The 26,652-nt window shown below is 34.7% G+C and overlaps 1 protein-coding gene across 2 annotated transcripts in view; it reads left to right on the top strand.

The window, feature by feature from the left end:
• Positions 1-26,652, top strand: part of ADAMTS17 (ADAM metallopeptidase with thrombospondin type 1 motif 17) — a 511,869-nt gene that overhangs the window by 378,492 nt on the left and 106,725 nt on the right. For both annotated transcript variants that reach the window (XM_074234214.1, XM_074234213.1), the window contains 3 exons: positions 13,010-13,167; positions 17,109-17,268; positions 22,070-22,205. In XM_074234214.1, coding sequence (XP_074090315.1) covers positions 13,010-13,167; positions 17,109-17,268; positions 22,070-22,205 — 454 coding nt within the window. The remainder of the gene's footprint in view (positions 1-13,009; positions 13,168-17,108; positions 17,269-22,069; positions 22,206-26,652) is intronic.

The raw sequence follows: 26,652 nt of genomic DNA, 5'->3' as shown, positions 1-26,652 counted from the left end.
CTCCTTGTGATGGAAAAAAAAAGATGAAGGAAGATGGAAGATCTAGATAAACAGGAAGTGGGGGACTCAGTTGGAAGCAGACAAAGTCTAAGGAAGATATTGTACTGAATGATTAGATAATTCTTTCAAGTACTAGATTACTCTTTCCTCAATTTCTTTGTTGCCTTAATTAACATTTATCTACTACATGTTCGTACTATATAACTCTAGAAAGAAGAACCTAGATTAGTGTAAAATAAAGAAAAGAAAAAAAAAGAAAACCTTGGTCACTTACCAACTTATTTTAATAGAAAAAGCTTTTGAGAGCAAGTTTTTATAAATATCGTAATATTTTAAAGGGGAGAATGCTTAGATATAATCTAACCCAACATTCATTTTTTTCAAAAATATTTTTATTTGGAATTTTAAAATATTTATTAAAATGAGCATTTCTATTTGCCAAATAAAGAAGACATAAAGGATTGACTGAAACTACCAATCTCTAATACATGTAGCCTGCTTTTCTTAAGTATATTATAATTTTAATATATTACTTTCAAAGCCATCCTGCTTAACTGGATTTCCTTCTGTTTGCTTCTTTGAAGCATTTTACAAGATACTTTGATGACCCCCTTTTCTTTTATTTTTTATAAGACTATTGTTATTCCCTTTACCATCTCCAAAAAAAATCCCTTCATTGGGGAAAAAAAGCAAAATCTTTATAATGAATATACATAGCCAAGCACAATAAATCCACTTTGGACAGATCCAAAAGTAGTGTGTGTTTCATTCTTGACCTTAAGAAAATAACTTCTCCATAAGAATGTGGGTAGCATGAGTTATTATCAAATCTTCTAGAATCATGTGTCTTATTTCCTTTATCAAATTTATCTTTCAGAAGTCCAATCCCCTTCATTTTCTTTTTTTTATTCTTTTTTTAGGTTTTTTTCTAGGCAATGGGGTTAAATGACTTGCCCAAGGCCACACAGCTAGGTAATTATTAGGTGTCTGAGGTCAAATTTGAACTCAGGTCCTCCTGAATCCAGGGCCAATGCTCTAGCCACCCCTAATCCTGTCATTTTCAGAAGAGGAAATAGGTCCCTAGAACTTAAGTGACTTGCCCAAGATAAGAGCTATTAATCATCAGAGATAGCTAAACCTACTCCCTCTTAATCCAAATTCAATCCTCTTTTCTTTTCCAGTTTTTTTTTTGTCTCAGCTGCACAAGGGCTGAATAATATAGTATTATTTTATAAACTGGAGATATCTAATCAATAGTTGTCTTTTCAAAATAACAGTTAAATTGTTCTGTTAAAATATACCTGCCCTCTGCACCAGAACAATTATGTTTCTGTGTCTTCTACTCTTATCCAGATTACTGCTGCTGAATTTCCTTGGTATAACATTTAAACGAATACAGAATTACACTGTCAACATAGAAAAAACTGTTGCTATGCAGCTGTCCTGCTTTAGGGTTGTAGGAAGAAGGCATCAGAATGATTCTGGAAATCAGAAGGTGACATGAACAATTGAATACCGATAACTGTTATTTCTTCCTTTTCAGTCTTTTTCAGTTTTATGTAAATTGCTTCATACCCAGCAAGAAGTTAAAAGTGCAAAAATATGAGAACATTATACAAGTTTCACTTTCTTCATTATTTAATTTTTTAATATCCACAAAGAAAAAGTAATAAGAAAAACATCAAAAGAAGCCATGACAAGTATAGCAAACCATTTATTGCAGATTTCTACATTTTGAGCTACTGATTTGATATTTAAATTAGTAATGAACTTTTGCTTCATCAGAAAAGGAATCAAGTCAATCTGGATATTGCCTTATAGAAAGATAAGGTACTGGAAAATTTGGGGAAAAAAATCTAGATTTATCCAAATAGACCACAACCATCATTTAACTAATAGTTCTTTGAAATCTGTCTGTATCCAGATTAATTGTGAGCTGCTAGAAACCAAAACCTAACTCTATATTCAGATTCGGCATCAATAAATATTTATTAAGGACTTATTGTATACGAGATGCTATGCTAAGCACTAGGGTTATTATGCTAAGATTAGATTATTACAATCATTTTAACAAAGGGTACAACTGCAGCTAAACCAAAACAAGGAGGGAGGTATGAATTCAAACAGAGCATCAGAGAAATTACTAGCTGTGTGACCCTGGGCAAGTCACTTAACCCTAATTTATCTCTGTTCATTATCTGTAATATTAGGACACTGGAGAAAGAAATGGAAACCACTCCAGATTCTAAACGCAAAAACCTCTATAGACAAGTTCATGGAATCACAAAGAGTCGAACAAAACTGAATGACAATAAGAAGTGTTTAAAAATTAGCATCCTATTCTTTGGCAGTGCTATATTTTTTTAAAAATATATTTTTTTATTTTTTATATTCTCTTGATTTTCCTCTGTATCCTCTCATTCTACCCTCAAAAAGAGTCAACCCTTAGAACAAATAATTTTTTAAAAGGTAAAGAATAGATGAAAAATTCGTCGAAATCAATTAATTTTTAAAAGACTTTATATGCAGTGTTTCTTATGCATGAACCACCCCACACATATATATATATATGTGTGTGTGTGTGTGTGTGTGTGTGTGTGTGTTTGTATATATATACATACACACACATGCACATGTACCACTTCTGTAAAAGAAATGAAGTGACTTATAACTTTTGACTGGGACCAGGCTTATTCTTTAAAATTTTGTGCATTCATTTTTGCCTCTTTTGGTTTACATTGTGTATCATATTTTCCTTGGCATGCTTAATTTGTTTTGCATCAGTCCTTATAATGCTTTTCATGTTTCTCTATATTTATCATATTCATGGTTTATTATTGCATGACAAAATTCCATTATATTCTGGCTACCTTGCAACATTATATGTATGTCACATTAATGTTTTTGCTTAACCATTGCACAAATAATGTATATTTTCTTTGCTGTCTGTTCTTTGCCACCAAAAAGAATGTTCATATAAATTATTTGGGTGTACATAGCCTGGGCCTCTATTCTTTCCTTTGCTTTTGTAGATGCCATACATTGTTAAATGCAGAATCTGGGGAAAGTGACCAATGGAATGGCCCAGTAGAAATGTTAAAAGTCTATTCACTTCTGGAAGGTCCCTAGGGCCAATGTGATTCTTGCAAGTGCTAATGGTTATTCAAAGTTGATTTACTATGGGGCTGTTCTAGACCAGGTCTGTGTATCAGCTGCTTCCTCCCTCAAATTATGATCTTGAGGTTTCACTAACTAGGCAATATCAGTATTTGGATAGGAACCCTCAAAGGGCAAAACAAATTTATTTAAAAAAAAAAAGAGTAGTTTAGTATACCCTCTTTCTTATTCAACATCTCTAGCATCTGCTCTGGCAATACCTCCTGGAATATTCCTTTCCCAGAACCTAGTTGGCAACATCATAAATTTCATTGGCTAGTTTTCAAATTTTATATTGAACTCTCTTTATCCTGTTTTCTGTATCTTCACCTCATTCCTATTACTAAATGTCATTCTCCCTTACTTAGCCTTAGGTTGAATATCTACTGTTTAATATTTACTCTTTGATTCATTCTTTTAGTATATGGTCAGGCTGTTTTGTAGTGATATTAGAAAGGATGTCTGTTTGAAATCCTGGTTAAATTCCATCTTAGGTGTTTTGCTGTATTTCACCTACATAAAATTCTCCCATTATTTTTATGGTAGAAGGTGGGACTGTACACCCCACACTTCTAAGTAATATTTCCATATTTGGTTTCATAATGATTGCCAGGTGTACTTCTATTCCTGCTCTAATTCTTCCTACTTCTGCCCTTCCAGAGAACCTACTATGGCATGGGGAAGGGGATACATGGCAACGTGTAATTCAGTAATTCACTTTAAGGCTTGTAAAGTGAGCAAGGCAAATCCATATGCAATAAGAAAAAGTAACAAAGAAATATTATTAATGCCTTTGTTAGTTGCAAGGTTTAATACAGAAATATAGGAGATAATCAAGGAAACACATATATGTGTGTGTGTATGTATATACATATATATATATATATATATATATATATATATTCCTCCCTGCTGAGAAACAAAGTTGTTTTAAAAAACAAAAAATGAGATAACAATTCAGTAATCTAGAAAAACTGGAATTTCTTTTAAACCTTTGCTTCCCTTAATCGCCTATGGTTATTTTTTTCCCTTTCCCCCAGCTCCATTAGAGTCAGATTTGTCATTGCAATTCTTTACAATTACATAAATAGGTAATCGCCAAAAGGGCATGTATAAGTCCTAGTCCATAGCTTTGATTCTACCATGTCCTTCTTTTCATGGTATCTATTACTTCATTGATAACATGTCAATAACTTCAAACCTACAATTTATAATTTCAAAATATCTATGGATTTTTTATATTTAAAATTTTTATTATACTTTTACTATTGAGTAAGACAATAATAATATGAAGAACTGAGAAATCAACCAAGTCTATGAAATACAGATATGGGGCAATAAAAAAAACTGTTCACTAATAATTATTTTAGAGCTAGAGACTTGAGATGTCATTATTTCCAATTCTTTAGTTTTAGAGATGAGAAAACTAAAGCTCAGAAAGTATGTCACTTGTCTAAGGTTACACAGATAATATGTAACAGAATCAGGTTCATATCCTCTAATTCCAAATCTGATATTTATCCCATATATACTGCATTGTAAAAGATTACTGTTTAAGTATAGGTTATGCTATAGTTTACGAGTTCCCTTTTGTTACCTCTATGCTTCTTATAAATATTATAATATTATTCTGCTTATTTCATCAATTTGGGCCTTCTTCCACCAGTTGATATAAACTATCTATGTCTTCTTTTTCTTTGCATTTATCCATGCCCATCTATAAATTGTGTATTATATTATACTTACTGTGTAAGAAGCCCTTCACTAATTTTTAAAATTATATAAATGTCAATAGTGGATCTCTCCAATTCTTCTCTCTCTCCCTGATTAAATTACCAGCCTACCTTCTTTTAATTATTTATAAACATGTACTTAGAGTCTACCAAAGATTATTTAAAGTTAGGAGTTAGTACAAAAGACTGAATACAAAATTATGGTTTAAAAATGTTTATTAGGAAGTCTGTAACTTAATACTTACTGAATTAGTATAATGTCCAATGGGAGCCTGAAGCTCTGTGAGATTGATAGTTTTCATAATTTGAAAATACATAAAATACTAACTGTAAGTGACTAAAATACTATTAAATTTTATAGGCTAACAAAACAAACTTTTAAAATGGAAAACACAGCAAAAGACAAGCTTTCCTTGGAATAAGTAAACCCAACACCTCTCAAATCCAGTCTACCAAAACTTTATATTAGTAGAGCAATTTTGATACATGTGCATGGAACATGAGAACCTATGGAGATTATGGCTGAGAATTTGGTTACTATGAGTAAAAGCTTCACATTTTGACACCTTTCATTCATCACAAAAGCATATAATAATAATAAACATTATAACCCAGAGAACCTGAGAATTAGAAAATAAAATGTAAGGGCATCCAGTGATAAAGAGTCCATATCCATGTCCCATAGATCGTTACAAGGTACATGTTGAGGTCCCAACATCATGCCTTTCAGTAGCTAGGAAACAATGCACATATTTTATACTTTTCACAAAGGAAATGGATAAAATTTCAAATACCAGAGCTTCTAAATAATAGTTTTCAACACTTTCAGTACTTTGTATGCTTATGTGTCCTGTCTGAGGTGAGATAAAGCTTTATATTGGGCTTCAAACTTTTAAAACTCCATTGCAATTTATTAGAACATTTAGTTATTATTTTGCTACACAATTTATGCAAACAAATTTGGGTTTAAAATTCCAACTGTAGGCAGTCCAAGGTAGAAAACAAATGATAATTTTGTCAATTTCTGCTTGCAAAAGATTCTAGATCTAGTAAATTTTATGTTCATCTTTTTTTTGGTCCATACTTTATTAAGGGCAAGCACTTTGATAATCAAGAGATATGAAATTACCTATGAATTTAGGGTATATATCCACCAATATATCTACTTCCTGAATTTCTCTTCCTCCATAAATTCCCATTCTATGATGGTGATATATGGGTCAAACAATCATTCATAAGTAGAGGTTTTAATCAACTATAAATTCAATGTGTCAACAGTGTGTTATGGTTGCTCTTAAGTTGCTTTAATAGAAGTATAGTCGGGGGGTGGAGCCAAGATGGCAACAAGAAAGGATCAAGTCTTAGGAGCTCTATGATAAAAACTCATAAACTAAGGACTCTAACTAAACTTTTGAGAGACAGAACCCACAAAGGGACCCAGTGAGGCAGTTCTCCTACTCAAGGTAACCTGGAAAAGAGCAGAAAGACTCTGCTCACCAAGGTCGGAGGGGCGGGCCACCAGAGGGGTGGCCCACCACAGTGAAAGAACTTCAGCCTCCCGGAGGCAGCCCCAGGGCACTGGGAGCCATGACTCACAGCAGCGGGGGAGTCTCCTGAGCTGCACCCCAGGGAGCACTGGGCATAAAGTGGGGGAACAGCGGGGGACCTCTGCCAGAGCAAGCACATGGAGCCCAGCCCTCAGGGCACACAGCAAGCAGCTTGGTTTTTCAGCAGCCCAGACCAGGAAACAGAAGCAGGCTGAGCTGGTAAGCAGGAGCCCCCAGGGCATGAGCCCATTGAGCTGAGGGGAGTGAAGAGAGAGAGACTGCCCAGCTGTCCTCTGCCTCTGGAACAGGACTCTGGGGCTCTGAACACAGTCTAGGCCCCCGCAAAGAACAGCAGCATCCCCCACCTCAGCCCTGTGGCAGAGAGGGGTGCTTATGGTCATTCACAGACCATGAGGGAGGACAGAGCCTCACACACTGAGACCCTTGTGGGAGTGTCCCAAAAGCTCAGGAAACACCCCAAAACCAGGCCCAGGCTGGGAAAATGAGCAAGCAGAGAAACAAAAAGAAGACTATTGAGAAATATTTTGCAAATAAGCCCAAGAAGGATCAAAAAACTCAGTCTGAAGATGAGGAAGCACAAGTTCCTGCATCTAAAGACTCCAAGAAAAACAGAAATTGGGCTCAGGCTATGACAGAGCTCAAAAAAGACTTTGAAAATCAAATGAGGGAGTTGGAAGAAAAACTGGGAAAAGAAAGGAGAGAGATGCAAGAAAAACATGAAAATGAAGTCAGCAGCTTACTCAAGGAAATCCAAAAAAAATGCTGAAGAAAATAGCATGCTAAAAACCAGCTTAGGTCAAATGGATAAAACAGTTCAAAAAGTTATTGAGGAGAAGAATGCTTTAAAAAGCAAAATTGGCCAGATGGAAAAAGAGATAAGAAAACTCTCTGAGGAGAACAAATCCTTCAGACAAAGAATAGGATTCAGGGAGATTGATGAATTTACCAGAAATCAAGAAACAATACTTCAAAACCAAAAAAATGAAAAATTAGAAGAAAATGTGAAATATCTCATTGAAAAAACAACTGATATGGAAAACAGACTTAGGAAAGATAATTTAAAAATTATTGGAATACCTGAAAGTCACGATCAGGAAAAGAGCCTTGACATCATTTTCAAAGAATTACTACAGGAAAATTGCTCTGCTATTCTAGAAGCAGAGGGCAAAATAGAAATGGAGAGAATCCACCCATCCCCCAGAGAAAGAGATCCCAAAAAAACAACCCCTAGGAATATTATAGCCAAGTTCCAGAACTCCCAAGTCAAAGAGAAAATATTACAAGCAGCCAGAAGGACACAGTTCAAATATCGTGGAGCTGCAGTCAGGATCACACAGGACTTAGCAGCAACTACATTGGAAGCTCATAGGGCTTGGAATACAATATACCGGAAGGCAAAAGAGCTTAGAATGCAGCCAAGAATGAACTACCCAGCAAGGCTTAATGTCCTCTTCCAGGGAAAAAGATGGACTTTCAATGAACCAGGGGAATTTCAAAGGTTCCTTTTGGAATGGCCAGAGCTGAACAGAAGGTTTGATCTTCAGATACAGGACTCAGGTGAAGCATGGAGATTGGAGAGGGGGGAAATATGAGGGACTTAATGAGGATGAACTGCATGCATTCCTGCATACAAAAATGACATTGATAATACTCATATGAACCTTCTTAGTTAATGGAGCAGGTAGAGAGAGCTTTTATAGTTGAAGCACAGGAGTAAGCTGAATTCAAAGATAAAATATGGTGTAAAAATGGAGTCAATAGGAAAAAAATGGAAATGGAATGGGAGAAAGAAAAAGGAGAGGGGGGAATAGTCCAAGATATTTCACATAATAAGACATTTTTTATTACAATGAGCTATGGCAATGATATGGAAGGGGGGAGGCAAGGGGGAATGAGGGAACCTTTGCTCTCATCAGAGGTGGCTAGGAGAGGAAACAGCATATATACTCAATGGGGTATAGACAGCTGCAGTAAGAAGGAGGGGGGGAGCAGGGCGAAGGGGTGGGGATGTGAATAAAGGAGGAGAGGATGGACCATGGGGGGAGAGTGGTCACATACAACACATTTTCTTTCTTACTTCTTGCAAGGGGCTGGGATTGGAAGGCCTACGCAGGACCATAGGGCCAGGTGGATTCTGGGCCTAAGGGGTGGTATGGGGGCTCAGGGCTTCTTGGCCCCAGGACCAGGGATCTGTCTGCTGAGTTAGTCAATGACCCTACAGCAGAGTCAGAGTGAAAGGAGAGAGAAAATATAGTACATGGTAGTGGAGAAATAAGAAAGGAGGGAGTTGCAATCAGTAATGGCAATGGTGGAAAAATATGGAAGTAATTTTTGTGATGGACTTATAAAGAATGAGATCCACCCATGACAGAGTTGTTGGTGTTGGAACAAAGACTCAAGCACATCTTTGGTTATTATTATTTGGGGGATGGTGCAGGGCAAGTGGGGCTGGATGGCCTGCCTGGGGCCACATAGCGGGGTGATCTTTGGGTGTCTGGGGCCAGATTTGGACCCGGGTGCTCCTGGCTCAAGGGCCAATGCTCTGTCTGCCACCCAGTCACCCCTACTATTATTACTATTTTATTTTATTTTGGGTCTTTTTCTTTTTTTTTTTTTTTTTTTTTTTTGGTTTTTGCAGGGCAGTGGGGATCGGGTGGCTTGCATGTCACACGACTGGATGATTGTTGGGTTTACGAGGCTGGATGTGGACTCGGGTGCTCGTGGCTCAAGGGCTGGTGCTTCGTCTATTGCGCCACCTGGCCATACCTACAATTATTACTGTTATTTTTTTTTAATTTTAATTTTTTTCTCTCCCCTTTACTTTTTTCGCCCAAGCAAGTCTATCTATATTCATGGGGGAGGAGGGGTATTTTGTTTACTTGTAAACAAGAATATTTTATTAATGTAAAAAAAACATTTGTACAAAATGAGAATAAAAAAATAAATTAAAGAAAAAAATAGAAGTATAGTCATCAGAGCAGGGAAGATTACAATTTTGCTGTATTCTGGACTAATTAGACTTCACCTGGAGAATTTTGTTCATTTCTGGTCACCATATTTTGAGAGTTCTTGACAAAGTGAACTGTCACCAGAGAGGATGAACAGGATGGGAAGAAGGAAGGGAGGAATGAAGGAAGAAAGAGAGGAAGGAAAAAGAGAAAGGGAGGGGGGGAAATCTGTCATAGAAGAAGTAAATGAAAGGGAACAATTGGAGTTGATTAGTTTGAAGATGAGAGAAGGTAAAGTATGGTTTCAAAGGGCAGAACTAGGACAAGTGGCTGAAAAGTTAAAAAGGCAGATTTTTGACTCAATGTTAAGAATGATTTCCTTATAATTAGAACTATACAATATGGCATGTGCATGCTTTTTGAAAACTTCATTGGTATTTATGCAGTGCCTGACTGATGATCTGCTTTGGTATGATATAGAAAGAATTCATTTATCAAGAAAGGGACTAAATAGTCTCTAAGATGTTTTCTAGATTTGTGATTCTACAGCCCTAATGAAAGTCTGCAAAGTACTTAAATAATCAGCACTCCTGAGGGTTTTGTTTCTAAAAACATAAAGCTAGATTTCAATTCTCAATACTTCTGGAATTTACCAATGAGGATTATAAATCCTCTATGTCTTAGTAGTATGTCTTAATGAGTAACTGTAGTTTTAGAAAAAGCCCAACAACAAATAGCCTGGTGACCAGTCCTTTGGTGATGACTATTACTGAATATTTACTGATTACTGATACCTATTGCTGAAGTTATTCCAGTTTGCTAGAATGTAGTTAAGCTTGAACTCTTCCAGCACAGCCCCAGAGTCCCAATAATCATGTGTGGATTCCCTTCTAGCTATTTTGAAGTATTGAATAAGGAATGTTTTATAATATAAAGAAATTTCCATGGGTTTTTATTAAGCAAATGAGATTGTTAAGCAATTCATTAAACCTTGGTTAAGTTCATTACTCAAGGAATAGAGTTAACAGAAAAGCTTTTTGGTTTCCTCTTTTTATGAAGAAAAACTTTCCATATTGCATGAATCTACTTTTACCATTTTAAATATAAACTTTCAAATATAATTTTAATCTTTGGTGATTGCAGAGCTTATTGTCTCTTAGTATTAGCATTAAAATACTGAATGTGCAGATTGAGAAAGTGTAAGAAGTAAATTGAATATGTACTAGGTAGAAGGTAGATCTTGAAAGTTGGATTTTGAATCCCTTTAAAATTATCCAATACTTGTCATTTGCTTCTTTTTTCCTAAAAGCTAAGTTCATACCCCAATACTGATAAACAAAGGGTTCTAGTTAGCTGACATCTGGATTTATAGTTTTTACTTAAACTGTTCAGAGTATAGAAGGGAACACATAGTTTTCCTCTTGTTTAAAGACAAAATGGAAATGTTGGCTGAACAACTCAAAAAATAAATTATAGGACTTATATTGGAAACAGAATTTATCCTTCTGGCCAATTCATGCTTTAATGCTGTTGTGTAATTATATATTCTAATTATATCTTGAGGTGTGATAGAGCAAACATGTAAACTACAAGAACAAAAAGTTAAATCTGTGTCAGGGACACATCTGGGACACTTGCAGTGCTACCCACAGAAAGCATCCATGGGGCATCAGTTCAGACATCTGTTGAGAGTTACTTCCACATGTCTAGTGCTTGGGTTTCAAAATCACTTTTAATGGAGTAACAATTGTATCTTGAAGGAACATTTATTTTCCAAATACTAGATAACTCCAATGCTTTAAGAAACTCTTAAGTTGGGGAAGTAATCCTGAAAAGCTCTAGGCAAGTAACTACAAATATTAAAGTATAAATCAGCTGTAATGGAATAACAATTGTGAATTGAAGGAACATTTATTTTTCAAATATTGGATAAGCCCAATGTCTTAAAAGATACTTGACTTAAGGAGATAATACTACAAAACTCCAGGCAAGTAGGTTCAAATATTAAAATATCTTTGCCAGCAAAACAAAGTATTTTCTTAATATGTGATACTTTAAAAATTAAATAATATATTGCTTTTATAGCCAGGTAGAATAGCATTTATTATTGCTGTTATTTAGTTGTTCAGATGTGTTCCACTCTTTGTGACCCAGAGGACTATGGCATGCTAATAACTGTCAATGGGGTTTTCTTGGCAAAGATATTGGAGTGGTTTGCCATTTCCTTCTCTAGTGGATTGAGGCAAATAAATGTCAAATGACTTGCCCGGGGTCACACAGCTAATAAGTATCTGTGACTGGATTCTTGGCCCAGCACTCTTCTATCCATTGAGTCATCTAGCTGCCTCTCCTACCAAAATAAATTCAAGAGAATATGATTATGGTATTTTATTTTCTGAACCTGAAAAAAATCTTACTTTGGATTTTGAATAAAGAAATTCAGTTAATGGTAGAGCAGGAAATACAGTTTTTCTAAAAATTATATATGTCCATTCTCTAGAGATTAAACACTCTGCATGTCCAAAACTGAATTCATTATCTTGCCCTTCAAATCCTCCCTTTCTCCATACTATCATCTTACTGTCAAGGGCATTACATCCTCTAGGCTATTAAACTCACAACCTTGGTATCATCCTCCACCCCTCACTCTCTCTTATACCCTTCCCTATAACCAATTTATTGTCAATACCTATTTCATCATCTTTTGAACATGTCCCCTTCTCTCCAGTGCAGGTCATCATTATCTCAACTAATGCTGGGGGGAAGGAGACAAGGAGTCTCCCTGTCTGAAGTCTCTCCCCACTCCAATCTGTCCTCCATGCTGCTACAAAAGTGATTTTCCTAAAGAACAGGTCTGACCATGACCCCTCAAACCTACTTAATAAACATCAGTGGCTTCCTATCACCTCCAGGATTAAATATCAAATCCTCTATTTGTCTGACCTTTCCACCCCAAATTCCCAGTTTTTTTACCCCTTATCCTTACCACATACTCTTCAATACAGGGACATTGACCTCCTCACTGTTCCAGGAACAAGACACTCTATCTCTCAGCTTCAGGCATTTTCTCTGGCTGAAACCCATATCTGGAATGCTCTCTGTCCTCATCTCTGCCTCCTGGTTTCCTTTCAAATCTCTGCTAAAAACCCATTTTCCAAAGGAAGCTTTTCTTAACTCCTCTTAATTATAATGCCTCCCCCTTTTAAATTATAGATCATTTATCCTTTATATAATTTGTTTGTATATATTACTTTGCTTGATATCTTCCCCATAAGAATGTGAGCTCCTTAAGGGCAGGTACTGCCTTTTGTCTCTTTTTTTGTATGTGTCAGGTACTTAGGAGAGGGTGCCTGGCTTAAGAACAGGTGCTTAATAAATTTTTATTGACTGATTAAATGATTTTAACCCAAATCTCATCCTCACTAATAATTATATTTTTGATAAAGATTTGTCTTCTTTTCATTTTACACCAATGTATTCTTTTCTCTTTGAAGAGATTACGTGGAGTACCCTTCTGTGAAGAAAGGTGCTTCATAGTTCTTTTTGTTTTAAGGAAAGAATGATTATTTTATTTTGATTTAGTGGTATTTGATACTCGTTCTAGCTCTCAAAGACTCCAGTAAGAAATCCATAAACAGTGACTGGAAAATTGAGCTTCCTGGTGAATTTCAGATCGCAGGCACCACTGTCCGCTATGTCCGAAGGGGTTTATGGGAGAAAATATCTGCCAAGGGACCAACTAAAATACCACTGCACCTGATGGTAATTTCATATCCTTTTTTAAATTTCTCAAAAGTAATGTGGCCCAAGGGGATTGGGTGATGTCTTAACCGTTTATTCCATTCCTAGCGACCTGGAAGAAAGAGATTTTCCTTGATGTTTTACAAGGGTAAAGAAGTGTATTGGACACTCAGCCAACTTTTATAATCGCCTTTCATCTCCTCCAAGCAAGACACCAAAACACAGGTTATAGGATTCTCCTTCCATTCTAAAGCCAAGTATGTAGCTTTAAGAATATTCCTCTCACCTTTAAAGGGAACTACCTATTCAACAATGATTATCAATGTACACAGCTAGTGAGAAATGAGTTGATAAAGAAAAAGAATGTGCTTTAAATAATGCATTCTTATGTTTTATAATCATGGGTACAGATTCTTGCTATCCATGAATTTATTCACATGGAAAACTACTCTTCAAAATGAAAAGTTATATTTTCCCCCTTCAAATAGCATTACTTAGCATTTCAAAGATCTAGGTTGCATAAAAAATAACAGGATATACTATTCAGTCCTTAAGTGTTGTCAAGCAACTCATGATATCCCTAAAGGTTAATTTTTTTTTCTTATTTTTAAATGAAAATACTAGTTTAGTAAAATTTGAGGTAATTTGAAAAGATTATCTGATTCTTCACTGTTAAAGCAACATAGATTACCCACAATAAATGATCCTGTTTTTTTAAAAAACCCTCTACCTCCCCCTTCCTTCCCCACTAAGGTAAGGGATCCATCTTCCTCAATCTATTGTACTGGTATTTAATAATCTTTACAGTGGGTAAATCCTAATGGCTAACTTGTTACAGCATAATTCAGTAAATATATCCTCATTAAATATTAAGAACAGGCCTTGTATTTTACCATAAAAGCTTTTCCCCTAGAATTCTGTGTCCTATTTAGAAAACTGCAAAATTTAAAGTTCAGAGGATCCTATGAATGGATTCTCCCAGTGTTCTTAGTAGGATTTCTAAATTAAACTGGCTTCTGTCAATTTTTATTGAATACATAGAACTATATCCCCACAATGGCTTTTTTCCCCTTACATTTTTCTTTTTTAAAGTTCTGATAAAACATTCAATTTGTGTGTGTATCACCCCAGGGGATTGTGTTAATAAATAATTTCAAATGTTAGCACCAAATATAATCCAATGGATTACTTAGATGCAGTTATTCAAGTGTCCTTTTGAAAAATCATATTTTAGAAAAATTTTTAACTTCAGAAAAAAATCATAAGAGTTTTTAAACTGTAAAATTGATTTATTACTATTTTTTGTTGTTTTCTTTCCTACTGTGTCTTGTTTAAGGTTTGGATTTAGTTATCAGCTTCATTGACTATGGTCAAGTATTCAGAAATATTGCTGATGCAATACATGACCTTCTTGCTCCTTCAAATCCACTAGAATGCATGAGCTGAAATCCTATGACTTCAAATTCTTTACCTCATTACATCTCAATCACAAGTTATTCTGCATTACAGTGTTCTAACAAGCAACTTCTTCTTTGGGAAATTTGTTTTGTTTTTCTAAATCAGTGATCACCAAGAACTAAAAGAAAATACAAAGACAATAATATACATCTATTAATAATTATCAACTATTTGCATATTAATTTACATGCTCTGAAAAATATTAATAATGTAGGTGAATTTTCCCTTTTTTATTCCATAAAGTGCATAGCTGAGTTTGTCAATAAAAAAGCCTGAATTAACTTCAGCAGTAATGAACAAAACTCATTTAAAACATTTTACATAGTTGAAGCTCTTTCCCCTAAATTTAGTGTTAATCTTTTTTTCTTGAAATTTGTTAGTTGTTTTAAATGTTTAAATAAAAGAGTAAAGGTGATGGTAATTCTCTCCCCCAAAATAGAAAGCTGTTGTCCAAACAATAGGGGAGTACCCTATAGTAAGAGAGCCAGAAGCATCCGGGAAGCCATGGTGACCTGCATTTGAAACCAATTATATACATACAAAAAAATTATACATGGCTACAAAATTACATGAAATTGGTTTCATATGGACTCTTGATTCACTAGTCTAATACGCATACTGAGACAATAAAGATCTCTTTTAAGGAGAGTTTTAAAATGCTGAAGGCATTTCTCCAACTGCATTAATATAAGTATATTTCTTGGATAAATGAGTGTTTATTTAGTTAAGTTTGCTCTAGACCTCCCCCTGGCAATCTAGAAGAAGCCAAGCACACTCTGGGTGATATCTTGAACCTGATGGATTCCTTTGTCTAATACAAAACTTTGGTAATACCTTGACTGTCTTACATAAAATCAGGGTGGGCCTTAACAGTCTCTGGTGTTACCTAATGCTGGGCATGTATTCATAGACCTCCCAGCTTTAAAGTAAGATTAATAACTGCCTGGTCCTAGAAAATTGAATATCCCTTCCAAACTTGGATCTCCTTTCTAGCCAAGCTGTTTCATACTTTTCACAATAGATGCTGTTTTATACAAAGGCATGTCAGATGTGAACTGGTCAAACACCTGTTTCCTTTCATTATTCATTGAAGAAAATTTGCAAAACCTTTCATGTTGATTATTCTGGGTAAACAGATCTGTAAAATTTGAGGTAATTTCAAAAGATTATCTGATTCTTCACAATTAAGGCAACATAGATTATCCATGTGAGCCCTTATCATGGCTTACCCTAGCCAATTTCTATTGAGTTTTATTGTGATTTGTTCTTTGGTTCTTCCATCCTCCACTGACATATAGTAGCCATCAATAAATTCAATAAATATTCATTAGACATCTTCTTGTGAAAGACACTATATTAGGTCATTGGGAAGAGATAGAAAATTGAATTAAGATATAACCCTTCCTCTTAAAATTTATTTTGCCTGGTAGGAGAATATATCATTTGACAATATATACCAAAAAAAGATAGTACAAAATTTAAGTGCTTCAGGAAAGTCCAAGTAAAGTGCTAAATGAAGTCCAAAGTAATCCTTGGGATAATACAAGAGTAGGATAAGGGGTTATATAATAACATTATAGAAATTATATAGAAATTCTTTACATGGAAATTTTGATTTTATAAGAAGCAAAACTTCCAAGTTCAGCAATACCTGCACAGTTAAAAATCAAAACTGTATTTTTTTCAGTCTATAAAATCAGTTTCACAGGTGAATATGGGTAATTACTTAAATTGGGTTTAACCAACTAGCCATTACTAGGCAATTACAGCTGAAAGAGATCCTTAGCTGAATAATCCTGTTAACATATCCATCTCTCCAGTTGAAAATAATGGAAAGCCATCATGGTGATTACCTTAATAAGTGTATGTATGCAATATGATTAATACGGATTTATGTCTAACATACTTACATATGTATAACCTATGTTAGATTGCTTTCAGTCAAGGGAGGGTGAAGAGAGGGAAAAATGTGAAACTCAAAACTTTGCACAAAATGATTGTTGAAAACTCTCTTCTTTTTGCAAGGTTTTGAGTTTCACATTGGAATAATAAATAAAAGGGAAAAAAAAGAAGCTGGAGTGACTTTAGTTAAGAAATGAAGCTAAGGGGCAGCTAGGTGGAGCAGTAAATAAAGCACTGGCCCTGGAGTCAGGAGTACCTGGGTTCAAATCTGGCCTCAGACACTTGATAATTACCTAGCTGTGTGACCTTGGGCAAGCCACTTAACCCCATTTGCCTTGAAAAAAACCTTAAAGAAAAGTTAAAAGAAATGAAGATAAAATTTGACTTGCTATCTCAGGATGCTAGCAGATTTGATTTTGCTACCATATATAAGGATATTCTTCCTAAGGAATTCTGGGCTAAAACAGAGAATTTTCCTCTTATTTAGATCATGATAGAATTACTGGTTGGACAATCAAAAATGGTGTTGCATGGTTTACACATTAAGAAGTCTGGGGACTGAGTTCACATCACAATGGTCTTTTCTTTTGCTGATGATCTAGGTGTTGCTATTTCATGACCAAAATTATGGGATTCATTATGAGTACACTGTTCCTGTAAACTATACTGCAGAAATTCAGAGTGAACCTGAAAAACTACAGGATTCTTTATACATCTGGACTCATAGCGGTTGGGAAGGATGCAGTGTGCAGTGTGGTGGAGGTGAGCTGCTGGGGAATCACTGTGATTGTGTGACTTTGGAGTTTTGCAAAGGTCAGGAGGGGAAAAACAGTGAGTACAATGAACAAAGCTGCCAGAGTACAAATGCTATGAGGAGGGCTATGCTATGGAAACCTATATTGCCATGGAAATTGAATCATTTTTCACTGACTATAAAAACAATCAGAAGCTAGTCTGAAAATCACTACTTAAAGATTTGGCAAATATTCCAACAGGAATAGTTCATCAGGTCATCATCACCCAATTTTAGACTGTTGCCAGTGTGGGTAGTCCTTTTTTTATACAGTTCTTGAAATGGAATTGGTTTTTTGGATCGACCAGTCATGGTTGTGCACGTGGATTAGGCTCCTATGACAGTTTTAAATCCACCTATATGATGTTAATTCATGGGTGCCAGAATGCTTTCCTTTCCTAAAATACCTCTTCAACTTAACCATAATACCTGACATTTGTCCTTAGTCATTCATTCATTCATTCATAGGGGAAAGAATGACCTTTAGCTTAGCACATCAAAGAAGCCATTATTATCTGAGAGAGATCATAGAATTATGAAGTTTTGAGCTTGAACAGACCCCAGAGATTATCTGATACATAATCTCAAATTTTGCAGAGGAATGAACTGAAACCCAGGTAAGTTAAGTAAATCTGCCAGGATGCTTTGACTATAATTCACTGTTTTTCACCCAATAATCTCTCAGTTCACCAGACTGAGAACATGTCAAGAATTTGATGAAATGGGTATAAGAAGGCAGGGTGACATTGCACAACCCTGTAAGGTTCCTAGACATTGAGAGACTAGTCTGAGGGTAGGCATTTGGGCACTAAAAAAAGAATAAGGAAGTAGGTACCAAATGGACATTTGGAAGGACAAAGAAGAAATGTGTTCTTCAGTTTTACCAATGGTCAATCCTGAGTGTACTGCTGTATTTAAAAGAAATTACCTTTCATTACATGAAATGAAATAGATGACCTTGACTTCACTGTATCTTTTCAGTGTAAAGATACAAGAACTCCTCAGCTTCTAGTCTCCCATTTGTAATCTTTTCCTCTAACATGAGAAAATTCATTCATTATCAAATATTTTTCCTGCATATCACATGTCTCATAAAAAGTTTTTCCTTACCTACACAAAATTGAATTATTTTTCCCCTTATCTTATTTTTTTCATCCAAATGATTCTTTTCTCATCTTTCTATTAAAATTCTAATCATTTTTCAATCTGCTTCTAAGGGCCCCTTCATTAATTTTAATTTTTTTTTAACTCTGGCATACTCAGGTTCCCATTCTGGGTATGGTCTTAATGTAAAGTGTGTTAAAGCTTAAAACTGTACTAAGACTCTGGGGACACATCTCCTGGTCCTCCAGGGTTATCTATAACTCATAATGGAAAATTATAATCTAGAGTAGTTTTCATGAGATGACAGAAAGGACTTGAATGCTCAAGAGAAATATATTGAGCTTATCAGACACCCAGCATTGGTTTATTTTGGTGCCTTGTTCTATTTTTTATTGTTAGGACTCAAAAATTCCTCATATTAGAGATAGTCCAAACTAGATGAGGAAGACTTAAGTGAAATAATTTCTTCCACTGAGACAGTTTACAAGGTCCATAATAAGAAATTATCAAATGGGGCTTGCCCATCCATAGCCATCCAGCTAGTAAATGTCATTGGCACCATTTTATTCATGAAAAGGTGTCTATAATGCCTTACTTGGTGGCTCTCTGTAAGCTTCCATTTCCTCAAGTTTATCTACATTTTCTACCTCACAGGGTTGTTCTGAATCTCAAATGAGTTAAAACATATAAAACACTTGACTGGTTTTAAGGCATTATGTAAATAGTTGTTAGAGCCCCACTAAGGTTGAATATTTGAGATCAACTGGAATATGTGTAGGTCTCTCTAAAGTATATATTTGTACATGCCATAAAATCCTTTAGGAATACCTGCTTTATATGCTATCACTAGAAAATTCAATTAAGAGACTGAGATCTTGTCTCAGTGCTGGAGGAGTTGGCTCTCTTCTCTCTTGCCCTCTATTCTTCAGTCATGGTAAGGACACTGGAACTGAGGGAGTGGGGGAAAGGATCTGTAAGAATAGGCCATGAGGAATGTTAAAAGGAAATGGACCTTTCCCCATCTGAAAAGATTGGCAGAAAAGTATAAGAATTTTCAGCAAAATTGCAAAGTAGAAGAAATTTGTCTTTGTTTTGTCCCCAACTCCTCTTCTTACTTATTTCTTGCCTCCTGTAGTCGTCTTTCTTCTCCCCTTCAAGGGAGATTTCTCCTCTGAGTAGCCAAAGTTTCTGAACACAATATTACAACCCCCCTCAGGACTCTAGACACTAAAATAATCTCTAAGCATTTTTTTCCTCCTCCCATTAAAACTCCTATTTGTCCTCATCTTAGGGAGAAAATTAGCTTAGCAATATATTTGAACTAAATTATACATAGATGATATAATTTAGAATTGAAAGGATCTTATACATCATTGAAGCACTTAATATCTCTGTGCCACAGTTTCTCCACCTTTAAAATGAGGGAAATAGGGGCAGCTAGGTGGCACAGTAGATAGAGCACTGGCCCTGGAGTCAGGACTATCTGAGTTCAAATCCAGACTCAGACATTTAATAATTACCTAGCTGTGTGGCCTTGGGCAAGCCACTTAACCCCATTTGCCTTGCAAAAAAAATCCTAAAATGAGGGAAATACCATTTTACTTTGGACTTTGGTTTTGAGGAACCTTCAGTCAAATATGAAATCTGAACTACTGTAATTTTTTTATTCTAACTCATTTTATACAAAATATCAAGAGACTAAATGATTTGCCTAAAGTCATAGATAGAGTAAGAATTGGAATTTGTGATAGTATCTCTATTTCACCCTTTCTAGAATATTTCCTTTTTTAACCAGCATGATCTCTAATTGATGGAATTTCTGCAAGCACAGGGAGGGTAAATGGCAAAGAAAAGGTTGGGTGACTTTTACCTAGGTTTTATAGAAATTGACTTCCATCTTCCCTACCCCAGCAACTTACTACTTCATACAGAGTAGGACAACAGTATTAGAAAATACTTAACAGTGAATCCAATTTACCATAAAAATGAATATCTGATGCCCTGCTTCCCCTAACCATCCAAGGAGTGTCAGTTTCTTACTCATAGCTAGGTAGTTCAGTGAAAAAAGTGCCAAACTTGAAGTCATAAAGACTTGAGTTCAAATGTGGCCTCAGACACTTAATATATTTGTGACAAAGTCACAAAGCAAATCACTTAACCTCTGTTTGCCTCGTTTTCTTCACCTATAAGAATGGGAATAATATCACCCACCTCCCAGAGTTGTGAAGATAAAATGAGAAAATGAGATCTTTGAAAAGCTCTTTGTAAACCTTAAAGCACTATATAATTGTTAGCTATTGCTAGTTATCATTAACAAAACTCAAAATGACAGGATTCCACATTGTGAAAGAGAAATTTTTTAAGAAGGGGATTCTAAGTCACCATTTTCTCATACAACTCAACAATTTCATATATGCTTTAAGTTTGGTTCTCAGATTAAGGAGAGAAAGAAACATCTCAGTGATACTCTTACCCTCTTCTCCCTTGACAGTAAGATGAATTGGTTTTTATTATGCTTCTTTTCCAAATAATTTCAAATTTTTTACTTGAGGTTCAAATCACCTGAGTTAGATCTTTGCTTGTCTTTGAAGGAGACAGCTCCAACTTAAGAAGGAAAGAGAATCAATTAAGAGGTAAAAATTCCCAGTATCCTCTATACCCTGACTTTCAACATCACAAAGTACTCATAACTCTCACACTCAAACAGCTCCCTAAACAATGAGTGTCCATTGGAGAAGAATTTTATGATTCTTCATAGAGGTATCAACTCTAAGCTGATTCCTAGGGCAACTTTGGTGCATCTGAAACCCTTCTGATAGCTCCTAATGGGAGATTGAAAGTACCCAATTAGGTAATCTTGCTTCCTCAAGTTATTGCCCAGAATAGATACGTTTGAACTTAGACCTGCATGACTAGTGGGTTTGCCTTTTTTGGAGTTGGTATGGAATGGAAAAACTTGAATTATTAATATAAGTATTAAGAACCATGAGGAAATCAGTATTTTCTTGTTTGTAGAATGAGAGATTTTTTAAGAAGTTGATTTGTGATTTTTGTGATCATTAGTAAAATATTAGAAATACATATTTTAGGCTTTTATCATCAGCTTTCATCATATATATATATATATATATATACATATATATACATATGTATTAGAAGTATTGAAGGAGAAGGGATTTGTCCTTTGGATCATTTTTCATAGTTCAGTTATGATTTGCTGAATATTTCTCCAGTCTATCTGGGCATGATACAAAACATAATTGGGACAACTTGCAGTTTATTGTTATATAAAGAAATATCACATTCTCTTCTTCCTAGAAAATATATAAGGGTAAATAAGGCAAATGCCAAGTTAGTGAAACCACCAGAAAAGAAACACAGATATCTTGCTTTCCAGTAGCAATTATTTAAACATTTTATAAATCAATATTCCACATAAATTTTGTCTTTATTACTTATAGTCATATCTTATGTAGTCTAAGACATAAACAAAAATATTAAATGTAATTAAGTTCATTTAATTAAAAACTAAATGAAATTTTGAAACTCTTGAGTGGAAAAGATAAAAATTAAATTTGAACATTTTTCTCTAAGTATTAATGGATCTCACACATTGTCCTGACCTAATTAATTCACTTAATTTTATGATTTATATTGGATTTTTAGGAGAACGCAAAACAATTGTGTCCTGTACGAAAATTATTAATAAGACCATGACTCTGGTGAATGACAGTGACTGTCAGCATGTGAGTCGCCCAGAACCCCAAGTCCGGCGGTGCAATTTACATCCATGCCAGTCAAGGTAAGGAGGAAGCTTTTAAAAAACTTTTTTCCTGACCCCTAAAATCTCTCAGTCCATTTTCCCTTGATTTCTTAATGGTTCTACTTGTAATATGAAGTAATAATAAACATAACCTCATATATTTGTTTGAAAGAAAATTAAGTAAGAGCAGAATAAATAGCTCCACTCATATTTTATTTCCTTTGATGCCTAGAATAATTTTCCTATTTTCACTGGGTTAAGTTGAATTTGTGGTTGTCAATTCAGAATTTCATGTAAAGGATCTATTATCTGCTTATCTGATGATAGAAAGAAGAGTCACTGAGTTAAACCATATTAAGGAAAGGTATTTATATCCTTACTAGTGATTTAAATACAGATTATGCAGCCCAGCTGCAAAGAGTGGTGCCCTAGGACATTTATGCCATTCTCCCCTTGCCCCATAAAGGCTCAAAGAAGCACCACATATCATGATTCTATGGGTGACATTTGTAATGACTGAAATTAAATCTTAATGTGAATATAAGTTTTAATTGTATAATACAGAATATGGAACTCATCTTTCAGACTAAAAGCTATGTTATGCTATTATTCAGAGGCCATCAAGACCTCTGTTTTAAAACCTGAGTCATTGCCTACTTGTTCTAAATTGAATTGGATTGAAATGGAGTACTAAATTTCAACAGACTTTCATAAATAGTCAGCCTTTGATATTTTGCTAATACTATTATGACTTTGTATCATATTCTAATGTATAGTTAGATGAATGCTTTTTAATTTCACCCTTTGTATCATTTTAAGTGTCTATTGTTTTCAACATGTTGAACTCAGAATGTAGCAGCTTTTGAGCCCTCTATAACACCTCATATATGCATGTCTAGAGTTGAGGTTTCACAAATTGATAGTTGTCTTACCCCACTATATCAATTTTTCTGTCAAAAAAAAATTAGAAACCTGTGGCATTGATTCAGGTAGCTCATTGCAAATCTATGCTGAAATTCCATTGTAATATTCAGTGCTATGAGGGAAAACAAAGGTTTATAGGCCTAATATATGAGCCCTGCTGGGCTTCACTCAATCACAGCAGCCACCCACTAAAAACTAAAAGCACAACCATATTTATTGACCCTCTATTGTACATCTAGAATTATTTTAGGTACTGTGAGAAATCCAGAAATATAATATATGGTCTTCGAGTTTTATGTCAAACAAAACAACCATAGAACAACTGAGTGTTCAATGTATAGTTCTAACTATAAATGTAATGAGAATTCGGCAAAGACATCTGTGTAAACTAGAATGAATCATAGAGCATAGGAAATCCTGGAATATTAGAGCTAGGAGAAAATTTAGAGAACAACCAGACCAGGCAAGGATTCTTTTAGTTGCCTCTGACAGATATAATATGTTTGTGACCAGGAACAAGTCATTAAGTACTTACTGATAAGTCAGTTCTCTACATGATGCAGACTAGTTTCCAAGCTGCATTCATGATATTTCCTCAATTGAGCAGTTACATGACTGGACCAATTTTACATTCACTGCACTAATACACTATTTCAATAAATCTTTTTTGCAAAGTAAAGAAAGATTCTTAGGTAATATGAATCACCACCCAATAATTTTTGTCTTACATGGATTTTTATTACACTAGCACACACCTGTAGAGTACATAGTGTCTACCTTTAAAAAACTTACAGGGGCAGCTAGGTGACACAGATGATAGAGCACCAGCCCTGGAGTCAGGAGGACCTGGGTTCAAATGTGACCTCAGATACTTAATAATTACCTAGCTGTGACTTTGAGCAAGTCACTTAATCCCATTTTCTTACCAAAAAAAAAAAAAAAGAAAGAAAAGAAAAGAAAAGAAACTTACAGTCTGGACTCCAAAGGAATAAGGCAAACACATGGGAACAATATAATAAAGATGCTTAAACAAGGTGTTGTGAACCCATGTGGAAAAGGCCTCTAGTGATCAAACCAAGTTCAAAAATTCATCACCTTCAACCTCTCAGCCACAATGGTATTCTGAGGGAATGTTTTAAAACTCTATGGGACTGAAATTGGAGAATCAGGGTGAAAAATGCTTATAAAAAATATAAACAAGTATAAGTTAATGTAGTATGAACTAAGTAAATAAATGCTGCTGGAGCACCGAGTTGTATTAAACTTAAGGCATAGAATTTCAAATATACTTACTGCCCAAGAAAACCCACAAATTCATTACAATCCAACAGACCACATTCCCGCATTCTGTCCATGTTAGACCACAAGTTCACACTGAACACACTTCAGACTGAAAATATTTTCAGAAGCACATTTCTTAGTGTCTCCTTAGAACTTATATTTCCACTTGCTTTGCCCACCCAGATATTTGAACCACATACTTAACATATTCTCTGACCATGAACATCTTAAAGAAACCATTCTTTATCACCATATAAAGATGCTTTTTGTTAGGCTTGAATTTCTTCAGGTTTTTAGAAATAGCTACTACATTATAGCATCTGGATACAATAACTTCAAGTCTTGTCATGTTTCCATTAAGATTGTATGTTATATAATCACCTAAATAGGAATGGAAAGACCAGATAACCCTGAAAAGGAAAAAAAGGAATGGTATTGTTCCCCTTCAATTTTAATAGAATCCCACAATATTTTTGGTTTTGCATGTTAAAAATTATAGAAATACAAGCAAAAAAGGACTCCATTATTATCCATATCACCACCATAATTACCTATCTGTTCATGGTTGAATTGTTTTAGAAGTTAAAAGCCCTCTAGAAGTCAGTAATCCCCAATGATATTAAGACAAACAAGCAAATAAAGGTGGAGGGGGCTATTAGTACATTATCACTATATAAATAAAATAAGTACATATATATATATATATATATATAAATATATATATATATATATATATATATATATATATATAGCATTGGGATAAAAGATTTAATAATATATATACTTCTATTATTAAATCTTTTATCCCAATGCTATTTTCATTTCAATTCAATAAAATATCTACTGTGTGTAATGTATTTTCAGCTATTCTTTCCACTTTGATTCACAACTCAAATCCAAAGATTTTTCTTCTTTTCTTTCACAATAATTAGTTATCAATCTGTGGGAAAAGGAAGCAAGTAGTAGAATGAAAAAATCCGTTAAAAATCTCTTTTAGGGGGTGGCTAGGAGGCGTAGTGGATAAAGCACCAGCCCTGGAGTCAGGAGTACCTGAGTTCAAATCCTGTCTCAGATACTTAATAATTACCTAGCTGTGTGGCCTTGGGCAAGCCACTTAACCCTGTTTGCCTTGCAAAAACCTAAAACAAAACAAAACAAAAAAATCTATTTTACCCTGGACTTTCTTTGATTATATTTTATAATATATTTCATCTTTGAAATAATTTTTTGGCCCAAAATTGAAAGTACTTTGCACTTAATTGAGCAAACATTGGTTGATAGAGTAGAAAAATGATTCAGAAGTATCTTGAAATTTGTGAAAAATATATGAAATAGATATTCAGTAGCATGTATCATCAGAGAGTGACTTTGCTGAAAAATAATCCCAAGAAAAGAGAATGGGGGCAGAGTTTAGCAAATTAAATGAATTTGAAAATCACATTTTATACTGTCTATTATAATAATGATAGTAATGTTATTTGTCTGTCTTATTAATATTATTTAGGCACAGTAATTCTTATTGCCTGTGAATATAAATCCTTCACAAAAGTCTCACTGTCATGTTTGGAAGTGATCCTAGGCTCCATCGGAGAGTGGAAACTTTGATCGATTCCTTAAGTTGGAAAGACTTTGGAACAGACTCCATTACCCTAAGAATAAGTGTAATGAAGTAGGGAGAGGCTGACCACCAGTATACAGCCCATTAAAGAAAGAGTCAATGTGGCTCTCAGTATAATGCAGCCCCTCTCATGTCTACATTGACAGTAATAAAGTGGCAAAAGGGATTGGGGGTAATTAATAGTTACTTTTTATCCAATAATAAACATTAATTTAACTGCTTGTTCTCTCTAAAATACAAGATGAATGTCTAATTGGTCAAAAGCTCCTAGAGGAATTGAAACAAAGATATTAACATCCTTGGTATAAATAAGCCAGAAAACCTTTTATAATACCAGGTAAATGAAAGAATGACTCGCAGGAGCTCTTTGTAGAATTCTATAAGCGTTGGTTTCAGCATGCAATTGCTTGTTTCTAATAGTAGAAAGGCACCATAAAATATTTCAAGGGAAACTTTATCATCTAATTTTGCAGAGCTCATAATAAGCTGGAGCAAAAATACTATCAAAATCGATCTAATTATCCTCAAATTCTTCCTCTTTTCTACCTTTCCTATTACTTGATTACATATATTCAAAAATGTACATATAGATAGATAGTGTATTTATATACACAATTTTTGTATGCTGTCTCTTTGATTTGAAGGTGAGTTCCCTGAGGGCAG

This window comes from Macrotis lagotis, chromosome 4 (genome assembly GCF_037893015.1).
Source record: "Macrotis lagotis isolate mMagLag1 chromosome 4, bilby.v1.9.chrom.fasta, whole genome shotgun sequence".
NCBI classification, from domain to species: Eukaryota; Metazoa; Chordata; class Mammalia; order Peramelemorphia; family Peramelidae; genus Macrotis; species Macrotis lagotis.
The sequence above is the reverse complement of the archived record's forward strand: the minus strand, read 5'-3'. Positions and strand labels throughout refer to the sequence as shown.